The following is a 12264-nucleotide window of genomic DNA, read 5'->3' on the forward strand; positions in this document are numbered from 1 at the left end:
TGTTTGGTCTTTGAGCATATAGCCCATCAAGAATATATACTTGTCCTGAGGTCCAGAAGGAGGTGAGGGCAGACCAGCTGAAAGTCTCTGGGTGAAGACAAAAGGGGGACAAACCAGGAGTGACATTGTGGTAGGGGTCTACTATAGAGCACCAAATCAGGAGGAGGAGCAGCATTTTTAGCACAGCAGAAATACCCAAAACCCAAGATCTATTAGTAATGGGGGCTGTGGTGGGGCAGCTGCCCCACATAGGTAGATAGAGGATTAAAGCAGCCCTCAGGGAGGCCGCACAAAACCCAACCAATGGGAAGAGGGCTTGCAGAGAGCCAATCAGAAGAAGGTTGGTTTGAGCATCCAATCAGGGCCGGTGGGGCCATATAAGAAGGGCTGCTCAATAGAGCAGAGTCAATCTCTCCCTGGAGTGCAAGGGAAAAGGACTTAGAGGAATACCTTAGATAGAGCAGTGTTGGGTGGAAGAGCAATAGGGTGCTCCAGACTGAGGCTCCTGATACAAAGCCTTCTCCCCCACTTGCCACAGAGGGGGTGGCCAGTATTTGGACTGCAGTTTACCCCTTGACGTGAGGGGCTAGACTGACAGCTACAGTAGGCCACAGTGGCAAGTGGATGAACTAGAGACAGCTGGTTCCCCTGGAAGGGGGGAGAAAGTGCAGGGGGGCACAGCCGGAGGTCCATGCCCAGAAGAGGATGCCGTGGGTCCGGGGAGTGACATGGGTTTTACAGGTGGAACAGAAGTGACGGTGGTGAGACACCACTAGAGAAAGGCTTACTGGCAGCCAAGAGCTAATTCCCATCATGGCCATCAGGAGGTGGTGAGTCACACCCTATCACGTGGACTTTCCCTACCCAGATATCTGTTGGAAAAGTAACACAGCAAAATAAAAAATGTCCAGTAACAATTTGTTTCAGAAAGTGGAGGATATAACCAAGGGGATGGCAATTTTAGACTTGATTCTGACTAACAGGAAGGAACTGGTTGCAAATCTGAAGGCAACTTGGGTGAAAGTGATCAGGAAATGATACAGGCAACAGAATAAAGATAATGGATTTTAAAAAAGACTTAACTCAGAACTGCTATGTAAGGTCCCATGGGAAGAAAATCTAAGGGGAAAAGGAGTTAAGGGGATTTGTGGGCTTCTCAAAAAGATAATATTAAAGGCACAAGAGCAAACTATTCTGAGGCGAAGGAAAGATAGGAAGAATAGTAAGAGGTCAATATAGCTCCATCAGCTCTGTATTTACCTGACAAAGAGAGAGGACAAATAAATTGCAAAGCAAAAGTACAAAACAGCACAAGCATGTAGGGACAATATCAAAGTTACACCTCACAACAGCCATAAAAGACAACAACAAGAGGTTCTTTAAATATATTAGGAGCAAGTGAAAGATTAAAAGAAGTGAAGGGCCACTATTTAGAGGTGAAGGAGAGCTAATAACCGATTACAGCAAGGAGGCTGAGATGTTTAATGCCTATTTTGGCATCAATCTATTTTGTATCAGTCTTCATTAAAAAGGTTAATAGTGACCAGATACTGAAAACAATTATGAACAAGGGGAAAGGTATGCAAGCCAAAATAAGAGAAGAACTGGTTAAAGAATATCTAGATAAGTAGATGTATTCAAGTCAGTAGTGCCTGATGATATTCATCTGTGGTCTTGTCTACACTACTGCTTAAGTTGATGTAAATTGTGTCACTTGGGGGTGCAAAAAAGTCACTCCCGAGTGACGTCACTTACATCAACTTAGCATGGTGTAGACACCGCAGTATGTCAGCAGGAGACACTCTCCCATCAACAGCTTCCGCCTCTCATTGAGGTGGAATAATTACATCAACATCAGAGTGCTCTCCCATTGACTTGAGTCTTCACCAGATCTGCTAAATAGATGTCACTACATCAATTGCACCAGTGCTGATTTTGTCCCATAGCAAAGACGAGCACTCCTTTGCTTGTGTGCTAAGAGCAGTCTTCTTGGATGCATCCCAAAGACTCGGAAATTTGTTGCTCATGAGATGAAGGGTCCTTCTTGCTTTAGTCAATGAGAATCAATTTTTCCTTCAGCATTTGAGTTGCTGTACCTGTTTGTACTCAGGATGTGACTTCCCTTCTTTTGGACATGCCAGATATGAACAACAATCTGAGTGGTAACAGAATCCTAGCTTTGCTGAGCATGTCTAATTTAGCACCCTCGAAATCTGAATGGACCCACTCTTTTGTTAGACACATCTGACATTAATTAGTTGCTAGCATCACTTAAGATTGCACTGTTTTTGGCAAGCTGAGAATATATGGGGTTTTGTGTTATGCCTTAAGAAATCTGCACCTATATTGTGCAGTATGAGATATTGACCAAACTGCTCTAGAGGCTGTACCTGATTTGTATTTGGGTACCTGTCAGTACAGTTCTTGGCATTCATTGGCTTGGTATAGGGAACTTCGGGAACTAGCTGAAGCAATGCTGGAACCATTCGTGTACATCTTTGAGAACTCATGGAAGAGAGGTGAGGTTCCAGAGGACTGGAGAAGGCAAACGTAGTACTTATCTTCAAAAAGGGAAACAAACAAAGAGGACCTAGGCCATTATGGACCAGTCAACTTAACTTCAATACCTGGAAAGATAACCGAACAAATTATTAATCAATTTGTAAGCTCCTAGAGGATAATAGGGCTATAAGGAATAGCCAGCATGGATTTGTCAGGAATAAATAATGCCAAGCCAACGTAATTTCCTTCTCAGACAAGGTTACTGGCCTAAGGGATAGGAGACAAGCTGCACGTGACATATCTTGATTTTAGTACGGCTTTTGCTATAGCTCATGTCACATGGGACAAACTATGGAAATGTGGTTAGTAAAACGTGAGAGCATAACTGTTTGAAAGATTGTACTCAAAGAGTACCTAACCAATGGCTCGCTGTCAGACTGGAAGGACACATCTATTGAGGCCCGGCAAGGGTCCTTTCTGGGTCCAGTAATATTAAATATTTTCACTAGTGACTTGGATAATGGAGTGGAGAATATGCTTATAAAATCTGCGAATGACATCAAGCTGGGAGGGGCTGCTAGGTCTTTGGGGGGCAGGATTAGAATTCAAAATGACCTTGACAAATTGAAGAGAATTGGTCTGAGACCCTGCGTTTTTTTGCCTTCCTCTGCAGTGTATGGCATTGATCAATTGATGGTTTGAACTAAAGTAAATGATGGATTATCTGTAATTTAAAAGTCTTTAGATCAAGATTTGAGGACTTCAGTAACTCAGATTACAGCATATACAGGAGGGAGTGGTTGAGGTTCTGTAGCCTGTGATGTGCAGGAGTTCAGACTAGATTATGATTATCCCTTCTGGCCTTAAAGTCTATGATTTTAAAGATGAGGGCAGCTGTAGTCTTCACTGTTTTAATACAAACTCGATGCTGTCCTCAGGTCTTTGTAAAAACAACCCTTGGTGTGTTGTGGCAAAGTAAGGATCCACTCAGATTTTAAACCTGAAGGTCTAGTGTTTTCATTCATTTGATTCAATGGACACGTCACTTACCCCTTTTAAGGGGATACATTATGAGTCACCCAGGCATGAAGCAAAACAGCCTTTTCTAAATGTTTACTGTGTCACTTAAAAATGACAGTGACTGGAAGCCAGATCCAAGTGCAGGTCAATTCATCCCATTTGCCCCCTCCTTCTGTCCACTTTATTCTTTCTAGAACATTTACATTCTAGCTCAGTTTCCCCTGTCCTTTACAGATTCTAGATAATGTGACCAAGAGCCAGCTAGCTATGGTAGGGGAGAATGGAATATTAAATAGCTTGAAGCTATAGATGGTTAGTGGGCATCAAGATCCGATAAAGGTGTGGGTGGCAGGTTAGTGACTATGCTGTATTGCTATCACAACATTAGACAACTTTTGTGAAGTGTGATTGTTTCTCTCCAGCTTCCCATGGCCAAGGGTCCACATCACAATATGACACCATTACATCTGACACTACATGGCAGACCTGTTGATGGCTTTAGCTGAGGTGTCAAGGTCTGAAAGCATCATATAGAGGTAAGATGAGAATTCAGTCTCTAAGTTGCCACTCCACGATGGGAAGGAAGCACATTGGTAGTGCAGTGCAAGAACATTTGCATTGCTACTGGCCTGTAACATACTACCAGCTACACAAAAGGGATAATATAGTCTCTCTTGAACACTACTTAATGTCAACGGGCTGACTTACAGAAGTGGAAATCTTCTCCAATGAGGAATTAGTCATTAGTATAACAGCAGACAAGCTCACCATCCTTAATCAAATTGCTTGTCAATGCAATGATAGGGCTGGTGCAGGAGATCTGAGCTATCTTTCTTTAAGTCTGATTACTCTCTCTCAAACTGGCAGAGTATTTGTTTTGGACTTTATGCTCTTAGCATCGTTTGCTTCTTGCCAGTCATTTTCTGAACAAACATAAGTACAGCTATTTATATTGTGTCTGTGATGTCTTTTCATACTTGTTTCTCTTCCCTTTGCCTCGTTTGTTGTTTTAGAACTCTCCAATATTAATGAAAGAAGTTTAGCTCTGAAAATTCACACAAAATAAAGGTTCTGTAAATAGCTTTTTATGATCAACCCCCAGACCCAGTATGCAGTAGTCTGTAAAGCCCTGAGTCAGCTCAGAACTACTAATCTTAAACACCACACTCATCAAGTAGTGATCCTACTCCAATTTTTGATCAATATTTGCCTTTTCAGTCATACAGCCTTAAGTGCACACCTGATGAATGCAGAAACATTTGCTCACCTTTAATGTGGAGGCCAAGCTGACCATGTGCTCGTTCAAGGTGCTCTCCGACTCCTTGTAAGTCAGGCAGGTAAACTGATATTCTTCTGGATCAAAGGCATCTGCTCCCTGCTGCTCCACATCATTAGCTACCCCAATATAATAATCCTCAATATCCCCAGGATCCTCATCCTCTTCCTCCTCCTCGCAGTTAGGGTCATAATCCTCTTCATTGCTGTCAGAGCCCTGGCTGTTCATGTCCACAGACATCTTAGTGCCCTGCCAAACTGCAGACCAGGAAAGCAACCACAGCTTCTCCTTCTCCACCAGACTTTATCACTCCTTTGAATTCATCTGACCTCTGTCTCCTAAGTGGGGAAGGAAAAAAATTTTTTTTTCTTGTGCCTAAGAAATTGTAACAGAATATTTCAATACCACACAGATGATAAAACAGTCAGAAAAGCACTGACCTGATGCTGAGCTAGAGAGCAACAGTCTATCATGAAGGTCCCTGACTAGAGATCAGCTTTGACTTCTGCACCTGCAAAACCTGGGCATGTCTCCCTAGTGTGGTTCTCAACCAGGGCTTACTGAACTGTTTCCTAGTTCTCCTACCAGGTCTTAAAGATGTTTTGTCTTCCCCCCTCTCTCTCTCTGCACTGAGCACAGGGCTGGGGGTGAAGGAGCAGGCTGGGGGTTGGGGTGTAGGGTCTGGCCAGGTGCTAGAATGAGGGAGGGGGCTCAGGGTTGGGGCAGGAGGTTTAGGTGTGAAGTGCTTACCTGGGCAGCTCCCATTTGGTGCGAGGGGTGCAGGTGGGAATGTGGGGTGGGGGTGCAGGAGCTCCCGTTTGGTGCTCAGGGTGGGGGTGGGAATGTGGGGGGTGCAAGAGTCAGGGCATGGGGTGTGGGGGGCTGGGTATGTGTGGTGGGTGCAGAGGTTAGGGCAGAGGGCTGGGTGTGGGGGGGGTAGGGATCAGGGCAGAGGGCTGGGGGTGTGGACTAGGGTCGTGGGGGTGCTCCCAGCCCCCTGCCCAGAGCAGCTCAGGGCAGGGGGCTGGAGGGGATATGCCCTGATTCCACCCCCCTTCCCCAAGGCCCCATTCCCACCTCTTCCCAGGAGCAGCGAGCGAGGCTTCTCTCTCCCCCTCCCTCACAAAGGCTATCAGCTGATCGGGGGCAGGATGGGAGAGGAAGAGGAGCAGGAACCCAGCACGCTGGGGGAAGAGGTGGGGGAGGGGGAACTTGCCTGCCCTGCAGCAGCAGCCGGCAGAACCAAGCTTCTTCACCTTGCCCCAGCAGGCGGGCGGGGGGGGGGGGGAGGGAGTGGGCCAGGGCGGGCAGGATTTTTAATGGCACGCTGCTGCCTGCCGGGGTCCCAGCCGCCGGCCCCACTCAGCCCGCTGCCGGCCTGGGTTCAACAGCAGGCTGAGCTGGGCTGGTGCCTGGGACCTGGGAGGCAGCAGCATGCCATTAAAAATCAGCTCGCATGCCATCTTTGGAACACGTGCAATAGATTGCCGACCCCTGCTCTAGAGCATAGAATTTAACTGGCAGCTCAGAATGAGGGTGGGGAGAGAATCCCAGAGCTCTGAGCTGCACCCAAAGCAGTGGCTCAGAAAGGCATGAGCTCCTCAGTATGTTCTCATAATTGGAATCTGGCACATGCCTTGGTTTACACTTGGCTGGGGTCCTATATCCAAAGAGGAGAAAACTACAGAAATTAGTCCATTTTCTTGACATTCTCAGTAAAAATTAATGTTTAGCTACTAAAATTACACAAGGATCAACATAGCTAAATTATGCTTAACATTTTCACTGCTGTTGGCAAAGAAGTCAATTTGATCTTAGTTACCTGTCTTGCACAACTTCTACTCAAGTCACCAACATAATGACCACAATGTATTAGTTATAAAGGGGTCATCAGACAGCACAAGCTGATACTCATAACTGAAGGATGTATCTCTGTAATAAAATCACAAGCTAGGATCTAACCAAGTTAATTTGGTCTCAAGAGGGTCTATATTAAATACAAAAGAAAAAAAGAGCTGGACTACACTGATGTGACTGAGTTTTACATGCAAAAGATAAAAAAATGTTGAAGTTACACTTCCCAAGGGAAGCATAAATTGGGCCCCTTGCATATGTGGTATTTTGAATTGCTGTTTATGTTTTTAACTTTAATCTTTTAATATATATGTGGCAAGTTACTGTTGCCGTGAGAACCAGAACTTTGAATTTCCTGACTTTAGTGCATGGACAACCTCAACCAAAGCACTTCATTATTTTCCCCCACTCTATTTGTTTCCTGATTTAAACACATTTGTTAGGAACTCTAAGTCATTCAGGAGTAGACTAAATGTATAATTAATCTGAGGCACTGCCGTCATTTCAGCAGATTTAAACCTCCTCCAATAGGAGAGGATGAGGGTTAGAATCTAATCACATTAGCCTGCTGAATTCTGTTCTCCATACCCATAACGTATCTCATAATTTCTTGACTTATCTTCAATGTGTGTCACAACCACATTTTTTAATATCCTTCAGTTTCCTCTAAAACCAAAGGATTAGAGGGTTGGGACTATGGAGAGAACATTTAAGTTGTGGTACAAGTTTATTTTGCCAAATTATGTGGAACTCTGAGTAATAGCCTTCAGTGAGTGATATTCCCATACCATAACATTGATACTAAAGCAATGAACGCTATAGAAATGTCAATAAAACACATGAGTTAGTCAAGCTGCCACAGACAAATATTCACCTTTTCTGCCAGATGAAAAAGACACCAAATCCAAGTAATTAAGTTACATCATTGAGAAATCATCCATATAACAGATTCTAAAAGCAGGTTCTTCTAATGTCATATGAAACCCCTTAGATACAAAATAGTTCTCAGCCTTCCCCAAATGGAAACTTTCAGAAATGAAGGGAGGGAGACAAATGGGCTTCTAAGGAAAATATTTGGAAAAGCTGATCTATTTCGTAAGCATGTTTTACATGCAGCTAATGTCTCTCTTGTTGGATTTCCACTGTGGGCTCTCCAAAGATTCCTCGATACGATATTTCATAATCAGTGCTGAGTTCTGCTTTTGCCAAGTCCAAAGCAAATATATATACACACACACACTCGTTTGCTTTGAGCCTCTCTGAGAAAAGGTTAATCACAGATTAATGCCAGAAGGGACCATTATGATAATCTGATCCCCTGCAACAACACAAGCCATAGAACATCACCCAGTAATTCTTGCATAGAGCCCGTACTTTTGGTTTGAGTGATGCACATCTGTCTAAAAGATATGCTAGTCTCCAGGAATCTAGAACCACCTGAGGGTAGTCCTCAATAATCTAATGATTATGCCAGTTTTATCTAGCAAATCTCATAGATCACTCAGGACAGACAGACATTACTAGTTAGGAAAGCCTTCAGTCCTACCCAAGGCATCATGCTCATCCTGTGGAGAAAGACAAGCTACATTTACGTTATGGTCCATTTACTCCTTCAACGTACAGGGGGGTTTGCACTAATGTAGTGGAATGTTTTGGGAGTAGACTAAGGGCCTTATGTAATAACTAAACAGTTGTGTTCCACTCGGGGGAAAATGCAAGGCTTTTAGGAGCGGTGACATTTCTGCCCTTGTGGGACATTTGCCTATGCAACTTCCCTGATTTGCATTCACAACTGCAGCAGCTGCATGTACAAATCAAGAACATAATAATATGTCTGAGTGATTTGACACTGGACCTGATATAGATTCAGGAATTCACACCACTTAAAGCCATTTCAAACTAAGACAATCATACATCAGTTCACTTTGATTAAATTTTCTACTTAAGGACTTCAAACTTTAAAAAAAAAAAAAAAAAAAGAGGCCTTGCATTTTGCAGATTCTAAACCTGTCATGGACCAAAACACTTACATCAAGCAGATAGCATCCAGCCAGTAGGCCAAGAGTATGCCACTCCTGTCACAAAACCATGAGAAAGGATTCCCCTCCAGCATGCCTGCTGACGTTAGAGTGCCACATGTGGAGGACAGAAATCATTATCAAATTAAACAGAATCCTTTCAGACCTAATTTCATTTAACAGCATTACAACAGACATGCACAAAAAGCCTACAGCAAGTTGCACTTGAAGTTTGCCCATTTTCAAGTTACTCTATATAATGGTACACAGCAGCCAATTTTATCTGAGAATCCCATTAAAGCTTCTCTTAAGAATCAGTGTATACTGTGCTCCTCACTATGTCCCTTGGACTATCACTACCATCTAGCACACACGTGGGGGAAGGCTATATTCCCATAGTCCCACCACCAGGACCCCTACACTAAGAGCCACGTACCAAACATCCCTTGAAGTAGAACGGCAAGAAAGGTTTTTGGTGCTCTGAAGGCTCCTGGTTGACATTAATAGGTCCCAACAGCATATACAGGTTGGGATGATACAGGGTAGGTACCTACTCCCAAAGGCTAGAATGACTCAGTCAACTGGGAGCCCATCCCATCACCGAGGCTAACACTCAGGGAGAATGAAGTCTCCCCATGAGGGCCAAGTAAAGACAGATCCATTGTATATGAGGGGGTGGAGGTGCCCTGCGACCAACAGTAGCCTTGCCCACCAAAATTTGGCTTTAGTGATGGGGACCTAGCTCCCAAGAAAGGGGACACCGCACAGCCCGCCCCCATCCTGGGCATAGGTTCGGGGGGGAAGCAGTCCCCAGGGAGGGGGGCACTGCACAGCCCCCCCCCCCCAGAGTTGCACAGCCAGGCTCAGGGAGGTAAAAGCAGCCCCCAAAGAGGGGGGCACCACAAAAGCCCGCCTTGTACCACAGCTGAGCTGGGGGGGGGGGGAGCAGCTCTCAGGAAGGGGGCACCACACAGCCCCCTCCTCCCCGAGGTACAGCTGGGCCGGGGGAGAAGGAGCCCCCAGGGAGGTGGGCACCACACAACTCCCCCCATTCCACAGCCAGGCCGGGGGAGAGCCGCCCCCGGCTCCGTGCCGGGCTCCAGGGGAGCGCGGGGACAGGGCCCAGGCCCTACCCGCTTCAGCCACGTCCCGCTTGCGCCCGCGGGAGGGAGCAGCCCGGCGCCCTGCCCGTCTCCTCAGCGCTGTCCCGGCGTAAACAAGGCCCGGCTTCCCTCCGACCTACCGGGGCTGCGGGGCGAAGGCCGCGGCAGGCTCGGGCCCAGGTACGGGACAGGCCGCGGGGTGCCGGGACCACCGGGAAGAGGGGGGCCGCTTCCCCCGGGCTCCTCCTGCCGGGCCGCTACTGCCTGCGCACCGGAAGTTCTGGCGTCCAGCCACACGTCATTTCCGCCGGCGCGAGGGACGCGGGGGAAGCCCGCGATTCGGAGGAGGTGACGCGACCAGGGCATGGTCCGAACCATTCGGGAGCCTGGGCTGAACCAATGGCGGGCGGCGGCGGCGGCGGGGGAGAGGTTCCGCTCGCCTCCCCGCCGGCCATGCGGGACCCCCGGTGGCACGTGTCCATGGCGGGGCCCCAGGGGGAGGCTCGGCCCCAGGCGTGCCCGGGTCGCGCTGCCTCGGCCCCGGGGGCCCGGCCACACCCCGCCTCCCCGGGGGCCGCTGGCCCGGTTCTCCGGCGCTTGGCTGCCCCGGCCCGCGGGTGTGACGCGGGCGGGGTCCGGAGGGCTGGCCAGAGCCCCGGCCCCGCTGCCGGCTCCAGGGGCGGAACGGCGGGGTACCCCGCCCGCCGCCCGCCCCGGGCTTGCGCCGGCCTCGCGCGCCCCGCCATCGTTCCGGCTGGCCCGAGAGCACGCCCTTTGTGGCAGACAGCCGGTCCGGCTGTAAAAGCGGCCAGGGAGGCCGCGTCCGCCCTGGTCCCGGGGAAGTTGTTCCAAGCGTGCTTCTGAAATTGGGCAGGGCCAGCTTCCAGCCACTGGCTCGCGTGTACCTTCGCCTGCTTGGTGGAAGAGCCCCTTGTCCAAATATTTGTTCACCACATCAGTGCTCACAGACCGAGTCTTTTACGAGAAGGCCTGTTTTCCAATCCTTTAATCAGTCTCTCGGCTCTTCTCCGAACTCTTTCCAATTTATCAACATCCTTCTTGAATTGTGGGCATCAGAACTGGGCACAGTAGTCTAGTCAGAGTCACACCTGTGCCAAATACAGAGGTGATAGAACCTCCCTACTCCTACCCAAGATTCCCCTTCATACATCCAAGGATTGCATTAGCTGTTTTGGCAACTGCATCGCATTGGGAGTTCCCTTTCACATGATTATCCATCGTGATCCCCAGATGTTTTTCAGAGACACTGCTTCCCAGGATGGAGTCCCCAGTCCGTAAGTATGGCCAACATTCTGTGTTTTTAGATATGTTTGGTCAAAATAACACAATTATTATTTGCTTACACCCAGCTTACCAAGCAATGCCGATTGCTCTTTAACAGTGACCTGTCCTCTTCATTATTTATTAATTTCTGTGTAATCTGCAAACTTTACAGTGATGATTTTATATTTCCCTCCAAGTCATTAATAAAAATGTTTAATAGCATAGGAGCAAAAACTTGTTCCTTGTGGGACCCCATTCGAAACTCACCTACTCAGTGATGGTTCCTCATTTACCATTACATTTTGACACCTATTAGTTAGCCAGTTTTTAAACTAATTAAAGTGTGCCATGTCAATTTTATGTCATTTTACTTTTTAATCAAAATGTCTTGCAGCACTATGTCAAATGCCTTCCAGAAGTGAAAGTATATTACATCAGTGCTATTATCTTTATCAACCAAACTTGTAATCATATTTTAAAAAATGTTATCAAGTTAGTTTGACAGGATTTGTTTTCCATAAACCCATGTTGATTGGGATTAATTCTATTACCTACCCTTCTTGAATTCTTTATTAATCCAGTCCTGTATCAGCTGTTTCATTATTCTTCCTGTGAGCAATATCAGGCTGACAGGCCTATAATTACCCTGGTCATCCCATTTACCCTTTTTATAAATTGGCACAGCAGTAGCATTCTTCCAGTCCTCTGGAACTTTCATATTGTTCCAAGACATTGAAAATCAACATTAATGGTCCAACAGGCTCATCAGCCAGCTCTTTCAAAACTTTTGGATGTAAGGTATCTAAACCTGCAGATTTAAAAATGTCTAATTTTAACAGCTTCTGTTAACATCCTCCTGAGTTGCTATTGCAATGGCGTTTCATTGCCACTATATGATTACTTAATCTGTTTTTTCCTAAATACAAAACAAATAGTAATTTAACATTTTTGCTTTTTCTGCATTATTACTGACAATTCTGACATTTCCATTTAGTAATGGAGCAGTACCATTGTTAGGATTCTTCGTGTTCCTAATACACTTTAAAAATGCCTTCTTATTGTCTTTAACTTTGCTGGCTATATGTTTCTTCTATGTGTGTCCTTTTGCTTTCCTTGTCAATTTTCTACAATTACTATTTTCTGATTTTTATTTATTGCTATCAATAAATTGCTATCAACTTCCCCTCTCTTCCATTTAAATGATGTG

The 12264-nt window shown here is 46.3% G+C and overlaps 2 protein-coding genes across 4 annotated transcripts in view; both read right to left on the bottom strand.

The window, feature by feature from the left end:
• NDUFAF3 (NADH:ubiquinone oxidoreductase complex assembly factor 3) overlaps positions 1 to 12264 on the bottom strand; it is a 131011-nt gene that overhangs the window by 115475 nt on the left and 3272 nt on the right. The window lies entirely within an intron of this gene.
• The window catches only part of ARIH2 (ariadne RBR E3 ubiquitin protein ligase 2), a 123139-nt gene that overhangs the window by 36387 nt on the left and 74488 nt on the right, over positions 1 to 12264 (bottom strand). Inside the window, exons 1-2 of one of the 3 annotated variants that reach the window (XM_074957315.1) lie at positions 9914 to 10077; positions 4790 to 5136 (exon numbers count right to left, since the gene is read on the bottom strand). In XM_074957315.1, coding sequence (XP_074813416.1) covers positions 4790 to 5038 — 249 coding nt within the window. In that variant the 5' untranslated portion in view covers positions 5039 to 5136; positions 9914 to 10077. Of the gene's footprint in view, positions 1 to 4789; positions 5137 to 8682; positions 8831 to 9913; positions 10078 to 12264 lie in introns of those variants that run through there. The other 2 variants (XM_074957317.1, XM_074957316.1) reach the window with 2 other exon arrangements.

Source organism: Natator depressus, chromosome 7 (genome assembly GCF_965152275.1).
Source record: "Natator depressus isolate rNatDep1 chromosome 7, rNatDep2.hap1, whole genome shotgun sequence".
NCBI classification, from domain to species: domain Eukaryota; kingdom Metazoa; phylum Chordata; order Testudines; family Cheloniidae; genus Natator; species Natator depressus.